The 18159-nt window shown below is 39.9% G+C and overlaps 2 protein-coding genes across 8 annotated transcripts in view; one reads left to right on the top strand and one right to left on the bottom strand.

Annotated features, from left to right (window-relative positions):
- The first annotated feature begins 405 nt into the window (after positions 1 to 405).
- PRG4 (proteoglycan 4) lies at positions 406 to 17985 on the top strand. Of its 5 annotated transcripts, none has more exons than XM_047839672.1 (13): positions 406 to 581; positions 1158 to 1256; positions 3827 to 3949; positions 5208 to 5327; positions 7910 to 8056; positions 8548 to 8670; positions 10156 to 13611; positions 14292 to 14369; positions 15202 to 15338; positions 15616 to 15772; positions 16241 to 16438; positions 16888 to 17013; positions 17767 to 17985. In XM_047839672.1, the coding sequence occupies exons 1-13, from the start codon at positions 578 to 580 to the stop codon at positions 17862 to 17864; spliced, it is 4866 nt and encodes a 1621-aa protein (XP_047695628.1). In that variant the 5' UTR covers positions 406 to 577; the 3' UTR covers positions 17865 to 17985. The 5 variants fall into 5 exon arrangements, with proteins under 5 accessions (XP_047695628.1, XP_047695630.1, XP_047695631.1 ...); XM_047839673.1 differs by lacking the exon at positions 406 to 581 and adding an exon at positions 595 to 853; XM_047839674.1 differs by lacking the exon at positions 3827 to 3949.
- TPR (translocated promoter region, nuclear basket protein) overlaps positions 17972 to 18159 on the bottom strand; it is a 66680-nt gene continuing 66492 nt past the window's right edge. For all 3 annotated transcript variants that reach the window (XM_047839670.1, XM_047839669.1, XM_047839671.1), the window contains one exon: positions 17972 to 18119. In XM_047839670.1, the coding sequence (XP_047695626.1) occupies positions 18064 to 18119 (56 nt within the window). In that variant the 3' untranslated portion in view covers positions 17972 to 18063. The remainder of the gene's footprint in view (positions 18120 to 18159) is intronic.

Genomic DNA, 18159 nt, shown 5'->3' with positions numbered 1-18159 from the left:
CAGTTTGTTCTCTGTATTTAAGAGTCTCCATCCACCTTCAGGCAATTAAGAGCCTATTTTCTGTGCTCCGTGAAAATGAAAATAGTCAAGAAAGGAAATGTACATTTGATTTAATAGCATAAGTTAAGAAAAGTTGGACCACAATCTAACAGTAGACAAATTTCAAAATCACTCTTTGCTGGACTTAACTGGGGGGGCGGGGGGGGGGGTGCGGGGAGGAAGAAGTGATACCCACACTTGACTATTTTGAAGCTGCTGCTTTGATACACTAGTCAGAAGTTGCCAGGGCTATTTACCATCTCAGAACAATTTGTTCACTTCACTCAGAAATTAGAAGTGTGTTTTGGCCAATAATCCTAAATTTATTTTGTAGCAGTCATTTTTCTTAATGGAAGTGTTTTCCAGATGTTGCCTAAGTCTAGTTGTCTGGGCCCTCTTCCAACAAATGAGGAAAGTTTGATTTCATAGCGTTGTCACTGTTGATTCTGTCTAACCTTTGGACTAATTGGTTCATCCCAATATATTTGCACTGATATATAAGACTTCCAGAACATTGGAAAAACTCACTATTGCTTTTATGGGTAAGTGTCAAAGTTAACTAGCTTCGTGGAATTAAATGTGTTTTCAATTCAATAGGGCTATGCTTTATTAAAGAAGTTTGAGAACAGTTTTTAAGGACAGGAGTAGGAAAGTTTTGAAAAGGATCACAGCTACACAATACACCTGTTGGAAGCTTACAAATTTATATGGAGAGTTAAGGGAAAGTTGGAATGATCACTCCTGTGTTTGTTAAATTAAATTTTACTGAAGCTGGTTATTTTTTCTCTGTAAGCTGGGATTTCAACCTTGCACTGTAAGTATATACTATAATTTAAATGGAGTTTGAGATAGGGCTGTTTTTCATTTGGGAGAATTCTAAAGTATTAACATGGACCATAACATGATTGAGATGGTGACTCACGATTTCTTCTGCATAAGATGGTGAAATATTTACAGTAGAATTAAAGCTCGTTATCTTTAAAAGTCTTGTTTCAAGAGTGGGATGGTTTTACCATTAAACCGCATTTTAAAAGTTACCGAAACACCGTAAGTAACATGGGCATAAATTAGTGGTGAGATTAAAGAGCAGTTTTCTGATGCTTTTCTTTTCTTTTCAGTGAGGTCTCGGTACCTGGAAACAGACATGGAGTGGAAAATACTTCCCATGTACTTGCTGCTGCTTTCTGTTTTCTTGATTCAGCAAGTTTCTTCTCAAGGTAGCTTAACCACCAAAAAGACTTATTTAACAACTGTTGCTAATCATTCTGTTTTGACTATTATGACAACAAAAGAAACAGATTTCTGAAAACGTACATTTGTTTGAATTTAATGTATAGTATAGTTTTAAAATTATGTAAAAGCATATGCAACATTTCTAAGCATTTTGGAATTCTTACTTTTTCTCATGTCTTATGAAACCTTTCAAGTTTGGAGCTTTTCTATAGACTAATTTTTGTACTCATTTTTGTGGTGACTCCAAAAGCTAAAAAAGAAACCACGGACACATGATAAAACTGTGCTATTGTGATACAGTATCATCAGATGAACTGAAAAGAATGACGTTTAAATGGCATGTAATTTTTGCTCACATGTTTCCAGTAAATTTAATGAGTATTTTACATCAAATAAATTATTGCTAGCTTCTTTCAGGATCTGTAGAACTAGGCACCATGGTACAGTGAGCATTGACAATGTTTCAAATGGCCTTGGATTAATCTTGAAAGTGCTCTGCTTCTTACAAGAACTATTCATCCAGGAATGGACTCTACTTGTGTGAATGTCATCTTATATTATAATATTGAACTATTCACAGTACTCTAAAAACTGTCCTGGATGAACAGTTCTTGCCATTGACATTTAGAGAATGTTAAGATATATCCAGTGCAATCACCTTAGCAAATGTCTCTAGCATGCGATCAAAGTTGATTAATGGCAATAATACTGAACATCGGATTTTCATATCCTTGTTTTTCTTTGATAAGCAAAACCTGAGAGAAGAAAAATCAAGGTGCATGCTTGTTATGGTGAAATTGCATTTATAAAATAGGCATTTCCAGGAAAATAGTTAAAATTCCCATAAACCTAAGCATGAGAGATAATCTCCTGACGTGGACATAGTTTCCGAATCACTAAGATAAGATGGAAAAACACATGGAAGCACATGTGAACGTTTAATAAGGAATCATGGCCTCTACACTATCTTTAGACTCCTCTGCTGTCTTACGATAGCATTACAAGGCTCACAACACTGAGAGCATTTCCTAATCTACCTTTCCTCTGGAATAAGATCAATTGTGCTCCAAAATGGTTTTACTCTCCTTTAAATGAATGAATGTAAAATTATCTTTAAAATTAACAGTGGTAAAAGTAGGACAATCACTTAGTCTATGAAAATAAACTTTTCCTATAAAGATAATTGATTTCCTCATTCAGAAATCTGCTAATTAGGAAAGAATAGACTTTAATGTTGTGTTGTCTGCTTTTCTCGCCTTCTCAATTTCTCATTCTCTTTTTCCTTTATATATAATATATGTATTTATATACATACACTATATATGCGTTTTTGTATGTATTGTGCACATATGTACGCAAAAGGTTGTGGAAGTTGTCCTAATATCTACTATTTTCTTTGCATGTGAAGACTTTCAGTTTCCCAGACTCATTATTTTGAGATTTTTTCAGTGTGTTTCAACGTCCCTCTATGGATTTAGGACATTGCACCTGCCAATTTCTATTCCAGAGACGGATTCGATTGTTACATTTCTGTGGTTTTATCTCTCAGGAAGGTGTTTTCCAAATGACTTCCAGAAATATATTTGAGGATAGCTATGCTTTTGTTCATATTGTTGTTTTTTTCACCCAGAATAACTCTGACCTTTATATTCATGCCCAGATGCTATTTGAACAGTTATTTATTTTGTCTTCTCTATATCTGTGGTTGTAAACATCTCACTTCCTCAACATTTAAAGAACCGGTTATCCTCACCAGTAAAAGGAGGAGGAAGCCCAGGGAAGTTTTTTGCTGGCCTAACCAGCTTGTTTTAAACTCAACATGAGGGATGAGAGGCAATGTGATTGGGTGGGAATAGTGTTGGCTTTAGAATCAGATATATCAGAGTTCAAGTTCTAGGTGACCATGTAACTTATTATCCAAATCAGGACACTTCGGAGAGTGAAAGAGGTCAGTATGAATAATTTATAGGTAACACATATTTATTATAGGTATTATAGGTAACACAATTTATCTGTAATACATATATCCTGGAACCATTAACTAACCAGGTATTCTTGAGCTAGTTATTAAAATCTCTGTGTTTCAGCTGCCTTATCTCTCAAAAGGGGCTACTAATACCCTCCTGGTAACAGTTTCATAAACATTAGAGATAACATATGACTGAGTGTCCAGCACAGAGATACAGAGATGCTCAATAAATGTCAACTAGCCATCATTTTAGCTGCAGCCTCAGTTGAGCTGTGGCCGCTCTCCGCACCACAACTCCCCAACCCCACTACTGCCCGAATATCACCCTCTTTATGCAAAGCCATTACCTTTGCCTCATTTTCAAAAGTGTATTTATCTTCTCAGTCTGGTGAAGAATGAAGTGGCATGATCAAGGTCACATCAGAGATCAGGCAAAGATCACCTGGACCCATTGCTAACCATCATCCCCAACCTTTTCCAATTGATAAAATTCTCCCTGACCAAATGGCTTTGTCCTCCTCATTAGACCCCTTCCTTTCTGTAAAGTGGTTTGGCCATGTTTACCCTAGTATTGTATAATTGTAGATTTACCAAGCTGTGCAGGGAGATGTGGGGAAGGGTATTCTAGAGATGCCACCTGCAACTGTGATTATAACTGTCAACACTACATGGAGTGCTGCCCTGATTTCAAGAAAGTCTGCACTGTGGGTAAGTCCTGACAGCTAGTGTCTCCCCTGCCAAGCAGCACTGTTCTGTGAGTCCCCTTGCAGCCCCTTCCAGTGCTGTTTCCACACTACTGCGCTTCTTTTTGCTTAAATGCCTTTCCCTTCCTTGCATAAATGTTGCAGCGTGCTGTACCTAAGGATGGTGTCAAAGCTCGTGACTCTTGGGGGAGGGAAGAGGAGGGAAGAGGAGGGGAACTCTGACAGGTGCACAAGGTTATTGACTAGTCCAAGTAAAATATCTTGTTGTAAATAGAGAATGCTGTGACTCAGGAGTCATCAAGTAAATAGTAATGAGTACTATTCACTTACCAATCAGAGATATAACTGCTTAGTGATGGGGTTCTTCCATAGCTTCATCAAAAGAATCCATGGATATAAAATAATCTTATCTACTGTTTGACTGTTTGATATAAACATGTTTCTAAATTGTCTGAAAAAAGTCACTTTAAGTACGAAGCATTAGTGTCTTATGAGGAATTTCAGTTAAAACCCAAAGGGTCAGAATTTTAAATGATGGGTGGTACTTCACCTGAATGCATTTTTAGATCATTTTGTTAACACGGGCATTTCATATCCAATTTATGAAAATTATCATTAAAAATGGTTCAAAGTTATGTTTACTTTAGAATTTGTATGTGAAGTTGATAAATATACTGCTGTACAATTATGTGTTGTTGAAGGTGGTAATTTCAAACAGGCTTTGGTAAAGTTATTGTGTCTCTAACCAAGGCTTATTTTGAAATGAGCAAGTATAATCCATGCCACGGGATTAGGCTGTAATCTTTCAACGCCACATGTTGCCCAGTTCATCATAATAAAAGTCTCTGCGTTATAAATGATTTCTGAGCCTAAACAGTGACCCATCTATATTATGCCAGCTCTTTGGAATATTGTAGGATCTGAACATTCACTTAATAAGCATCTATTACAAAGCAGTGGTGTGACATGGAGAAGATGGGGGGATTTCCTATGAAGAGTTCCCACTTTTCCATTGTCTGTATGTGAAATGACTCAGCACTGGGGTGTCTCTTAGAGTCTTGAAAGGCAAGAGAAGCTTCCCTGAGGCACCATATTTCCTTCCTGACTTCTCCACTTAGAAAACCGTGTATTTTCCAAATTTCAAATAAAAGACTCAGAAATGCACTTTTGGAAGTCTAGGCAGCTATAAGGTGGGAAATGGCTATCAGTACATGGGTGTGGCTGCATAATCAGTAATCTATGTTCTGTTTTGCTCTGGATAGAGCTTTCCTGTAAAGGCCGCTGCTTTGAGTCCTTTGCAAGAGGGAGGGAGTGCGACTGCGACTCGGAATGTAAGAAGTATGGCAAGTGCTGTTCCGATTATGAGAATTTTTGTGGAAAAGGTAAGCATCGTGGTATCAGTCAGCGCCTCTCAGTACAGCCCGATCTATGCACCTACCTTAGCTTTGCTGATAATGTCCAATATGCACTCCACCCAAGGACTTGATTTTACTAGCACAAGCCATTTCATATTAATTTTGCTTCACCAAGATGAATTGATGAAGGAAAGCCTCTTCCAACAGCATTGCCTGGTTCTGCCAGTCTCCAGGAGCTCCAGAGATCGCTGGTTGAGGAATAGAGAGGATAGGGGCTGAGTGCACATACTTTTTCCTCAGGTGTGGTTCAATTTCAGGTGCAATTAACAGTAACCAGCTCATTCCAGGATTTCTTGTTTCACCCTAATGGTGCTGACCCCACAAAGTCAGCAGTCCTTTGAGTTAGCTGTGCTTTTGGCTTCAGAGTTTTTGAGTGTATATTGAAGGACAGAATGACACAGCTTCTCTAAACTTGTAAATTTAGGAGTTTGATTAAAGACACTAAAGTTATAGGCAAACCTACCAAGAAGTTGTCAACCGTCTGTTGTATGTCCCTTCTCATCTCTGGAGCCCATGGTCATCTCCATCTAAATCCCTGTGTGTGATAGAGTCAATAAAAAGGGATATTGCTCCATTTTAAAATCCTCCTCTCTGGTTATAGGTCCTGGAGAACTAATCTGAGAGTATAATAAAACTTCAGATTTTCCAAAACAGTTTAAAAAAGACTTAAATAATGAATTCCTTTCTTTACCAAATGTTTATTCTTAAATTATACTTTGTTGAAACAATGATATTTGTGAAGGTAAAAGTGAAAATAAGCATTGCTTGCATAATCTTATTCTATTTAAACAAGACTGTATGTCCTGCTTCTTTTAAACAGTGGAGAAATAGGGTAAAAAACTGTTTATAGTTGAGGGATATTTCTTAACTGTTCAATGTTTTCATTGGAAAGCAGTCCAAAAATGATGGAGACAACACCCTCATAATCAAAAACTGAGTGTGGAGTTCCTGCAGCTTTCAGAAGGACCCATGATGAAAGATACATATTTATTCATTGCCCTGATAATGGTTTTGGCTGTGAAACAAAAAAGAATTTATTTTGGATGGAAGATGAGTGGGAAGGAAGGTTGGGTAGAGAGTGATGAAGCATTGAAAGAACGTGCTAAAGACCATACTACCGGGTGCTGGGTCAGATTACTTGAGGTTTAAGTAGGACTCAACAACAACAAATTTGATGAAGGTCATACTTCATTTACAGAATTCACAAAGATAGTCAGGGTCTCAAGTGAAAATAATGGAACCACCCAGAGCTTCAAATAACATTCATTTTTTACAAATAACATTTTTTACAAATAACAACTGAACCATCTTACAACACACCTCTTAGTTGTTTCGGGATTGCTATAGACACTGCTGGTAGGCATCTATACATTTCAAAATCATAGTGTTTCAAGCGCTGAAAAAATGTGGGTGAGAAAACAGTCCAAGAGGTTGTTTGGCTCAAGATTATGAGCTAGTACATGGCAGAACTGAGCTGTTTGGGGGAAGACAGAGGAAGGTGTGGGGTGGTCAGCTCACGGAGACTGCACGGGCAGGAGTTTCTGGGATGTTTAGTCAGAGCAGCAGGATTTATCACAACTCCCTCTACCCAGAACATCTCATTGTCCTCCGCTTTCTTATCCTCTAGAAGTCCCTTTCCTTTTCTTCTGGTTCCTAATGATCAAAACACGTCCCTTGTCTTCTCTTCTAGACACAGAAAGGGTAGGAGGACGGGTGAGAAAAGGTTTCAAAGATACACACCAAACCATTAACAGTTGTTTAACTTGGGGAAGGGCAACACATTTTGAGAAAAGCATAATGTGAAGGTGTGAACTGTTTACAAGACTAAATATTCATGTACAGCTTTTGTAATTAGAAAGAAGAAAGGTGGATTGGCATCATTTTATTTAAATGAATATGAAAACAGGACAAATGTACTTATTATATTTCTCTTTGTGAGAGCACAAATACCTGTCATTCACATGCAGTAATTATTTTTACCATCACAGAAGATTGGCATAAGGTATGGAGTTGAGTTGAGGGTTTTTTTTTTGTTGTTGTGTTTTGTTTTAGGAGAGAGAGAGCGAGAAAGATTGGGAGAATCTTAAGCAGGCTCTATGCTTAGTGTGGAGCTTGATGCAGGGCTCGATCCTATGACCCTGGGATCATGCCCTGAGCTGAAATCAAGAGTCGGACGCTCAACTGACTGAGTCACCCAGGTGCCCCTAGAATCAGGTATTTTTTAGGCAGAGAAACACCTTCAGAAATCATCTAGAATAAATATCTCAATATGCAGATCTGAAAACAAAATTCAAGAAGGGTTAGTTCATTTGCCCAAGGTCACAAGGGTAGAGACTTGCAGGGCTAGGGCTGGAATTCAGGTTTATATTTTATAGCAATGCTCCTCAGAATTAATCACTTTGTGGTAATTAGTGTTAGGCTAAGGGCCTGCCTACACTGGTTTTCACCAGCCTCTATTCTTGAAGCCAGATGCGTCCATGCCTTTCACAGTTAAGAGTTGCTGATGAATGTCAACAAGATGTTAACTGACTTGTCTCGCTTGGCCTCAGTGCATAATCCCCCATCACCATCTTCAAAGACTGTACCTCCAGCTCCAGGAGCATCTCAAACCATCAAATCAACAACCAAACGTTCACCCAAATCACCAAACAAGAAGAAGACTAAGAAAGTTATAGAATCAGAGGAAATAACAGAAGGTAGGAAGATGACAGATGTAATAAAAGGTTTTGAGATGGACTAAGCTGTAGGTGAACTACTTTTAAAAGACTCTTCATAGAAAAAGGGAATGATATGAGTCATGAAAGGCTTATTACACTTTTTAAAAAAGTGTGTTTTAAGTCAAAGTTTAAGCCAAATTATAAACCCTCAGATATTTTTCTTACAACTGAACCCAGCATGGGTGTAGGTGACAGTAATCAGAAGACAAATCTCATTGGGAAAAAAAAAGCCCAGATCTTCTGCAGAATAATTAGATTCTGTGAGACATGGGGAATTTGAGAGAAAGTAATATATATTGCTAGTATCTGTGATAAGCTTAGCTACCTGGCTTTTAACTGACAAATTTAAAGAGCAGTTGATCATATTACTGATAAATTAAAAAAGCAGAACACGGACATTTGCAGAGCAGTCAAATGTTTTTTGCTTTCAATTGCAGTTGGTGTGATCAACCTTTTTATTTGATTTATAGAACATTCTGTTTCTGAAAATCAAGAGTCTTCTTCCTCCTCTTCCTCTTCCTCTTCAACTATTCGGAAAGTCAAGTCTTCCAAAAATTCAGCTGCTAATAAAGAATTAAAGAAGAAACCCAAAGGTTTGAGCATTGATAAAGATCAAAGACTATATCAATGCCATATTAAAAATAATTCTCTAAAAGCAATGCGTGTTGGTAGAATGGTTTGAGGGCATTTCAATACTTGGGGCATGTATAGATTTATAAAAATAATTTGTAAAAATTATTTTAGAAGATACTAATGAGAACTTCCTATAGGAAACTAGTGCAGAGCAGCTAAGAAAGCACTCTTAAAACCAAGGATAAGAAGATGCTATAGCAGCAGCTCTGGAAACACAGGATGGCACCGGAGATGATTATTTATGGTTTTTGATTTTCATTCCTGTCTACCTGATATCATTTTTCTTTCTTCTCCTTCCTCTGTGTTCCTTGTGGTTTTTGCTTTCCCTTTTATTTTTCCTTATTTTATTTTGCACACATTTATATGCTGCTTTAAGTGTTTTAAAACGTTAATCCATTAAAGTCTCGTACACATCTCTGGGAAAGGCAATATTATCCACGTTTTACAGATACTTTTTATTATTTTTCTAATAAGTTATGTCATATCTGGCTGATTTTTTTTTTTTTTTTGTAGTAGAGACTGTCCCACAGAGTAGGCTATTACCTCCTAAAAAAAGATTCCTTTTGTTCTTTTTTTTTTTTTTTTAATTTCCTGAAATTCTAAAATACATTCTCTTTCTCCAGGCAATACTGAATATTGGATACTGGAGTTTCAAAGAACTCTATTTCCTGGGTGGTTGTTATTTCCCCTGAAGCCTTTACTCTGGCAGAATAGCCAAATAGTCTTTAAATCATCCAGAGTCTTGCATACAATGCAAGTGCAATACAAGTTTGTTAAATGGAACTCCTCTCAGGGATGAGCTCTTGATGTGCTCTTTGGGTAGCTGCTAGGAGAAATCCTGTTCAACAAGGTCTTTGGCTGCCATGGCATCCTAATCCCCTCTCTGTATCCCCTGGGCTGCTGAGTTTAGGTGGGCAGAGGAAAGGGAAGAGCTAACAGCCGTGTGTATGGAAACAGATTAGTAGGGACCGCTGGAGTGACTGGAACAGATTCCTGGGGTGTAGTTGTAGAGGCTTCCGAGGCCAATTGGTACAGTTAATCTTGAAGATGTTGGAACTAGGTTTCCAGAAGGAAGAGTGCAGCACTCAACAGTGTGAAGTAAAAGGAGTGGAGGAAGTGAGAGGCAAAGAACATTAATATAAAGAGATGAATTCGTGTAGTTGATCATGTTGGTGATTTCAAAGTTGCCACTTGTTTCTATACATTAATAGTATAGACTTTTACTTGTGCTTTTTCATCCCTTCTCATCAATTCCCTAAAAGAGCCCAATCAGATAAGTTAATCATTTCCCATTTTACAACAAATTAATGAATTACAGGTTAGCAATTTGCCTACAGATAAAGCAGTTTGATCAGCTATCAACACAGCTAGCTGGTAAGGACGAGCTCTTTAGGTCATTATGGAAAACTATTCAAAAGTAAAAAATGTGCATATTTTTTTTCTAGTAAAAGATAACAAGAAGGAAAAAACTCCTAAAAAGAAACCTAACCCTGAACCACCAGTTGTAGATGAAGATGGAAGTGGACTGGACAATGGTGACGTCAAGCTCACCACGACTCCTGACATTCCTACCACCCAACGCAATAAAGTTACCACACCTCCCAAGATTACAACAGTCAAACCGACAAATCCAAAACCCAGTCTTCCACCTAATTCTGATACACCCAAAGAGACATCTTCAACAACGAGTGAGGAGACAGCAGTTGAAACTAAAGAGACTCCTATAACGAATAAACAGACTTCAAATAGAGAAAAAGAGAAGACTACTTCACCTAAAGAGAAACAAAGTGCAGAGAAAATACCTGCTAAAGATTTTATACCCACATCCAAAGCTCCTAGTACATCTACACCAAAAGCTGAAACTACAACCAAATCTCCTGCTCCCACCACCACCAAGAAACCTGTTCCCACTACCCCCAAGAAGCCTGCACCCACCACCAAAGAGCCTGCACCCACCACTCCCAAGAAGCCTGCACCCACCACCAAAGAGCCTGCACCCACACCCCCCAAGAAGCCTGTACCCACCACCAAAGAGCCTGCACCCACCACTCCCAAGAAGCCTGTACCCACCACCAAAGAGCCTGCACCCACACCCCCCAAGAAGCCTGCACCCACGACCAAAGAGCCTGCACCCACCACTCCCAAGAAGCCTGCACCCACGACCAAAGAGCCTGCACCCTCCACCCCCAAGAAGCCTGCACCCACCACCAAAGAGCCTGCACCCACCACCCCCAAGAAGCCTGTACCCACCACCAAAGAGCCTGCACCCACCACTCCCAAGAAGCCTGCACCCACCAAAGAGCCTGCACCCACACCCCCCAAGAAGCCTGTACCCACCACCAAAGAGCCTGCACCCACCACTCCCAAGAAGCCTGCACCCACCACCAAAGAGCCTGCACCCACACCCCCCAAGAAGCCTGCACCCATGACCAAAGAGCCTGCACCCACCACTCCCAAGAAGCCTGCACCCACGACCAAAGAGCCTGCACCCTCCACCCCCAAGAAGCCTGCACCCACGACCAAAGAGCCTGCATCCACCACCCCCAAGAAGCCTGCACCCACGACCAAAGAACCTGCACCCACCACCCCCAAGAAGTCTGCACCCACGACCAAAGAGCCTGCACCCACTACCCCCAAGAAGCCTGCACCCACGACCAAAGAGCCTACACCCACCACCCCCAAGAAGCCTGCACCCACGACCAAAGAGCCTGCACCCACTACCCCCAAGAAGCCTGCACCCACCACCAAAGAGCCTACACCTACCAAGGAGTCTGCACCAATGGCCCCCACAGAGCCTGCACCCACCACCCCCAAGAAGTCTGCTCTCACCACTCCTAAGGAGCCTGCATCCACTACCACCAAAGAACCTCCACCCATAGCCCCCACGGAGCCTGCACTCACCACTCCAAAGGAGCCTACACCCACTGCCCCCAAGGAGGCTGCACCCACCACCCCCAACAAGCCTGCTTCTATTACCACCAAGGAACCTGCACCCACAGCCCCCAAGGAGGCTGCACCCACCACCCCCAACAAGCCTGCTCCTACTACCACCAAGGAACCTGTACCCACGGCCCCCAAGGAGCCTGCACCTACCACCCCCAAGGAACCTGCACCCATGGCCCCCACGGAGCCTGCACCCACCACTCCCAAGGAGCCTGTACCCACAGCCCCCAAGGAACCTGCTCCCAGCATTCCCAAGGAGCCTGCACCCATGGCCCCCACAGAGCCTGCACCCACCACTCCCAAGGAGCCTGCACCCACAGCCCCCAAGGAACCTGCTCCCAGCATTCCCAAGGAGCCTGCACCCACCGCTCCCAAGGAGCCTGCACCCACCGCTCCCAAGGAGCCTGCACCCACCGCCCCCAAGGAGCCTGCACCCACCGCCCCCAAGGAGCCTGCACCCACAGCCCCCAAAGAACCTGCTCCTAGCATTCCCAAGGAGCCTGCACCCACAGCCCCCAAAGAACCTGCTCCCAGCATTCCCAAGGAGCCTGCACCCACAGCCCCCAAAGAACCTGCTCCCAGCATTCCCAAGGAGCCTGCACCCACCGCCCCCAAGGAGCCTGCACCCACCGCTCCCAAGGAGCCTGCACCCACAGCCCCCAAGGAGCCTGCACCCACCGCTCCCAAGGAGCCTGCACCCACCGCCCCCAAGGAGCCTGCACCCACCGCCCCCAAGGAGCCTGCACCCACAGCCCCCAAAGAACCTGCTCCTAGCATTCCCAAGGAGCCTGCACCCACAGCCCCCAAAGAACCTGCTCCCAGCATTCCCAAGGAGCCTGCACCCACAGCCCCCAAAGAACCTGCTCCCAGCATTCCCAAGGAGCCTGCACCCACAGCCCCCAAAGAACCTGCTCCCAGCATTCCCAAGGAGCCTGCACCCACGGCCCCCAAAGAACCTGCTCCCAGCATTCCCAAGGAGCCTGCACCCACAGCCCCCAAAGAACCTGCTCCCAGCATTCCCAAGGAGCCTGCACCCACGGTCCCCAAAGAGACTGCTCCCACCACCACCAAGGAGCCCATCCCCAAACTTCTCAGGGAGCCCACTCCAGCTTCTCTTGAGACACCTGCTCCAACCAACTCAGAGGGCTCTACTACAACCACCATCGAGCCTCCCACTACTCCCGAAAACCCTGCTGAGTCAACTCCTGAGTTTCCCAAAGAACCCACACCAAAGGCTCTTGAAAACAGTCCCAAAGAACCTGTTATACCTGTAACTGAGGCTCCTGGAGTGACTACACCTGAAATCACTACAACAGCTAAAGACAAAACAACAGAAAAAGACATACACATGACACCTGGAATTATGGCCGCTGTACCTACATCAACTCCGACAGAAGAAAAGACCACTGATTCCAAAACAAGAACAACCACACAAGTAACATCAGCCACATCGTCCAAAAATACTCCTCAAGCCACAACTCTTGCACCCCAAGTAATGACTACAACAAAAAAGGCAACTACATCTGAAGAGACTATGAATAAACCTGAAGAAACCACAGCTGCGCCAAAAGACAGAGCTAATCCTAAAGTGTCAACTCCTAAATCCCAAAAGCCAACCAAAGCACCAAAAAAGCCCACTTCTACCAAAAAGCCAAACACGATACCTAAAGGGAGAAAACCAAAGACTACACCAACTCCCCCAAGGATGACTACATCGACAGTGCCCAAATTACACCCCACCTCTTCCACAAAAGCCATTCTCCAAACTACCACCAGCCCCAACCAAACACCTAACTCAGAAATAGTTGAAGTAAATCCAAATAAGGATGGAGATGCTGCAGGAGAAAAACCTCACGTGATCCTCAGGCCCCCTGTGTTAACTCCTATATTTATCCCAGGCACGGATATCTTAGTGAGAGGATCCAATCAAGACATTGCCATCAACTCCATGCTTTCAGGTAACAAGCATCAGTTACTTTGTTTTAAAATTGGTAATGTTAACTTAAAATTTATTTGGACCAGAATGCCAAGTTAGTATCACTCTATTGAAGTACATTATCTAGAATCCTGAACTTGTTAACTTGTGGAGTTTTACAGCTTCTCCATAGGTAAGTAGAGGAGTAATTGTAGTAAGGTTATTTGGTCTTTGGAAAATCATGTAATAACCTAGTGTGCTAGGAACTTAGTGCATCTGTGTCTATATGCAGACACAGTGTATAGAATGTCAAAAATACTTAAGTGGAAGTCTATCCTTAAAAGAGTATAACGCAAAGCAAAAACCTGCAATATTATTCTTTACCAAACCAAGTCTCAAAGGCAATCCGAACTGAAAAATGGAATTTTGTGTTGGGATCAAACATCCTATAATTATCTAATACATGTAGATAATGGGTAACCTGGCCTATTCCAATTCGTAACTTATTTTTATATATTACTTTTTGAATAATGATCACTTTTAAGTAAACCAATTATGAAATCTCTCTCTTCTTTTTCATTTTTGAAATACATACACCTCCCACCAGTCCCTTCAAAGGCTGAGGAAAAGGTGAACAGAGGAAAACAACACTGTGGGAGGATTTGAAAAGAATGTGAACACTTTTCGCATTTTCTTTTATCTTGGCTTAATTTTTTGTTTTAGATGAGACTAATTTATGCAACGGTAAGCCAGTAGATGGGCTGACTGCTTTGCGCAATGGAACATTAGTTGCATTTCGAGGTGAGCTATGCATGTATTTCTTTTTCTGCTCTTCATTTTGTTCTTGGCATTTGGGAGAACCAAAGAAAAGTGGAAGTTTGGGTTAAGCTTTCTGGAGGGAAACTGATTGATGAACATACCTCACACAGTATTACGAGAACCTGAGAGTAATAACCAAAATATAAGATTAACAAAATTGGACATATTGGGAGAGACAAACAAAACAAAGAACTTGAAGAGATACTACTAAGATTTTTTGTTCCATTAGAATGAAAAGGTAGTTCATAGTTTGATTTCATATCAAATGAAATGACATCAGGATTTGTATTACCTGCTCTATTTTACTTGAAAATAACATCTTGATTGTGATGTTTTCTACAGTGCTACATTGTGTGTGAGTGTAACAGAGCAGCAGTTACTTCCTGTTAATTCTCTGCTGTGCCTTCTGCTGGTCCAGTCCTCTAATATTTTGATTAAATCTGACCGGAAACAAATCATAGACTAGCACAGTAGAGGCTAAAGAGATTTTGGCAGTCATTGAATTATAACTCCTTGGTTCTAAAAGGTAAAGAAATGGAGAGAGAAGTGACTTTCTGTTAAGTCACAAAGCCAGAAGTTTCTAGGGAAACTGGAAAATTAAAATATTTCAAAGGCTTGAACTTCAGACTTGAGAAATCTCTACTCTCAGAAATGTTCAAATACTAACTATACTAGTCCTCATGGTATTGACTAAACTTGTCATGTAATGCTTATTTATTCAATCTGTTCTTACGATAGACTAAATTTTTTTTATTTTGGTTTCTTTATTGGGATTCATTCAGCTTATAGGCTGATAGATCACTTTCAATTTTAGGTCATTATTTCTGGATGCTAAGTCCATTCAGTCCACCATCTCCAGCTCGTAAAATTACTGAAGTTTGGGGTATTCCCTCCCCCATTGATACTGTTTTTACTAGGTGCAACTGTGAAGGAAAAACTTTCTTCTTTAAGGTAAGAAAAATATCTTTTTCAGAGAAATCAGCAACAAGCTATTCTTTATTATAACAGCATAAATCAGCTTAACCTCTACTTCAGAAGGGTCTCCATATTTTATTAAGCTATTCTATCATCAAAATTTAATCTGAAAAGTTAACAACTTGGTAACATTACAGGCTAATTTATTCACTTAATGAAGTTAAAACTTTCTCCCTATATTTAAGTCTAAGAATGAATCCCTAACCTTTTTATTCCGAAGCTGTTAACATTATTTCCTCTGTTGAATTATCAGGATTCTCAGTATTGGCGTTTCACCAATGACATAAAAGATGCAGGGTATCCCAAACAAATTGTAAAAGGATTTGGAGGACTAAATGGAAAAATAGTGGCAGCTCTCTCCATAGCTAAATACAAGGAAAGACCTGAATCTGTGTATTTTTTCAAGAGAGGTATGTGTTACATAATTGACAAGATTACAAAACTTTTAAGAGTTGATTTGTCTGGGAAATTTTATTCAATATTTTCATTTATTACTGGGTTTACGGTCAAAAGATCTTTAATGGCTGGAATCAGATATTTTCAATGAAAAAACTGAGGACAGGAAAGAGTATTTAGAGCTCTCAGCATACAAATTACAATTTCATTTGAATGTTCAGGTCCTTAATGTAAGTGTCATCATTTACTTTCAAACAAAGTTAAATATACAAATATACAATTTGTTGGTTTTGTTCATTCAGGAAGGATTTCAGGACTCAGTAATTATTTCATAATACCCTTGGACTAATGGTCATTAATGTCTGGACATACTTTATGAAAGACCTTGATCATTTCCTCTATCTTGTAAAAGCTCTTTTCCACCTTTTTGGAGGATTAAGCTTAATTTTCATTATTATATGTGATTTTCTAATACATAATAGGTGGCGGCATTCAGCAGTATATTTATAAACAGGAACCTGTCAGAAAGTGCACTGGTAGAAGGCCTGCTATCAATTATTCAGTGTATGGAGAAACAACACAGGTTAGGAGACGTCGCTTCGAACGCGCCATAGGACCTTCTCAAACACACACCATCAGAATTCGCTATTCACCCATCAGAGTCTCTTATCAAGACAAAGGTAATGTTTCTCACTGTGTTAAAAATTCTTGCACATGAAATAGATGTAATACAGTTTCTTACAGAATGAAGCTTATTGAATGCAGTGACTAAATAGCTCTAATAATTTAAAGCGTATTGATGTAAAACATCAATCCAACTCAGTGGAGGACCAGATCAATACTTTCTTTGTGTGTGTGAGTAAAGAAATGTTTATTCAGGTTTGTTCATTGTAATTAATACCACTTATCAGGTACCTCTTACCAAGAACATTACATACAAATCTGTAAACCTCAGAAGAGTCCTGTAAGGTAGGTATTTGTACCATGTCAGAGAGAGCAAAAACTAAGGCACAACTCGCCCAAAGTAGTGCTACTAAGTCACCAAACTGCGATTCAAACCCAGGTCTGCCTAATATCTGCTCTTTCCTATAGTACATTGCTTTTCAGTCTGATACCTTTAAATCTACAGGTTTCCTCCATAATGAAGTTAAAATGAGTTTATACTGGAGAGGATTTCCAAATGTGGTTACTTCAGCTATAGCACTGCCCAACACCAGAAAACCTGATGGCTATGATTATTATGCCTTTTCTAAAGGTAAGCTATTAAGTAAAATCTTCATAGGTTCTTACAGATGTGCTCTAATCTCTGAAATAATATAATTAAAGCAAAATCACGAGTGTTCAATGGTGACTAAAGATGAGAAGTTAAACTATACTTATTCTAATTGCTCTGAAAAAGAGAAAGTTTAGATTTTCACTTTATTTTCAATTGAACTGAATGTGCTACAATTCAATTCTGTACTATCCTTCATGAGATTAAAGCCTAGTATAATAAAACATATTACTTGAGTAAAACTGCTACTAAAAACAGTATTTTACTTCTACTGCCTGTGGCATTTATAGGAGGTCTTGTGCCACAAAATATTACTGATTTGCATCACTACACAGTCATGAAGATCACAAAGAAGTTGAGAAACTAACTTTATTAATTCAATTATATTACCTGGGGCACTTTTCTTAGAAAAATTCAGAAATCTAAGTTATTCTACCTATATAAATGTCAAAAATATTTTTAAAGGATAAAACAAGTGAATAATTTTTTAGACTTAGTTTTTCTCAAATTCTTACCGTGAAAAGGAGAGATGAACCTAATTTTATGGAAAGATGGTGAAAGGTCAGTATGGGAAAGCAATTTTATTTTTGTAAATTCAAATTAATTAATCTAAACATTTCTGATATTAAATTGACAAACACTGTCTTTGAGTGTAATAATAAAAAAAAAAACCCTATTTTTAGTTCAGGTGTTTTGTTTTCTTTTTAATTAAAAAAGGATTTCTCTTTTATTTAGATCAATACTATAACATCGATGAACCAAGTAGAACAGCAAGAGTCATTACTACTCGTTCTGGGCGGACCTTGTCCAATGTCTGGTACAACTGTCCTTAGACCCACGGGCAAAGGAAGAATCGACTAATTAAAATGAAGAAAAAAATGAAAAATTTTGACACTGAAACACATTTTATTAATAAAGAATGTTGAGAGAAGCATACTGATTTAAATACAAAAAGGTTTTTAATCTTGACAACCATTACACTAAAACAGGCTTGGACAATCTTATTCACAATTATTACAGTTTACAGGATATTTAATTAATATTTCCTCTATTTATTCCTCCTCTCCCTCCCATTGCATGGCTCACACCTATAAGAGAAAAAAATAACCAAACTGAATGCATCTTTTA

The sequence above is a fragment of the Prionailurus viverrinus genome, chromosome F1 (assembly GCF_022837055.1).
Source record: "Prionailurus viverrinus isolate Anna chromosome F1, UM_Priviv_1.0, whole genome shotgun sequence".
Classification (NCBI taxonomy): Eukaryota; Metazoa; Chordata; class Mammalia; order Carnivora; family Felidae; genus Prionailurus; species Prionailurus viverrinus.
The sequence above is the reverse complement of the archived record's forward strand: the minus strand, read 5'-3'. Positions and strand labels throughout refer to the sequence as shown.

What these genes read in the sequence shown, in the direction of transcription:
- PRG4 (XM_047839672.1), top strand. An exon ending in ATTAAAGAAGAAACCCAAAG is followed by an intron (nt 8,671 to 10,155) that starts GTTTGAGCATTG and finishes TTTTTTTTCTAG; the next exon opens with TAAAAGATAACAAGAAGGAA. An exon ending in TTATTATGCCTTTTCTAAAG is followed by an intron (nt 17,014 to 17,766) that starts GTAAGCTATTAA and finishes TCTTTTATTTAG; the next exon opens with ATCAATACTATAACATCGAT.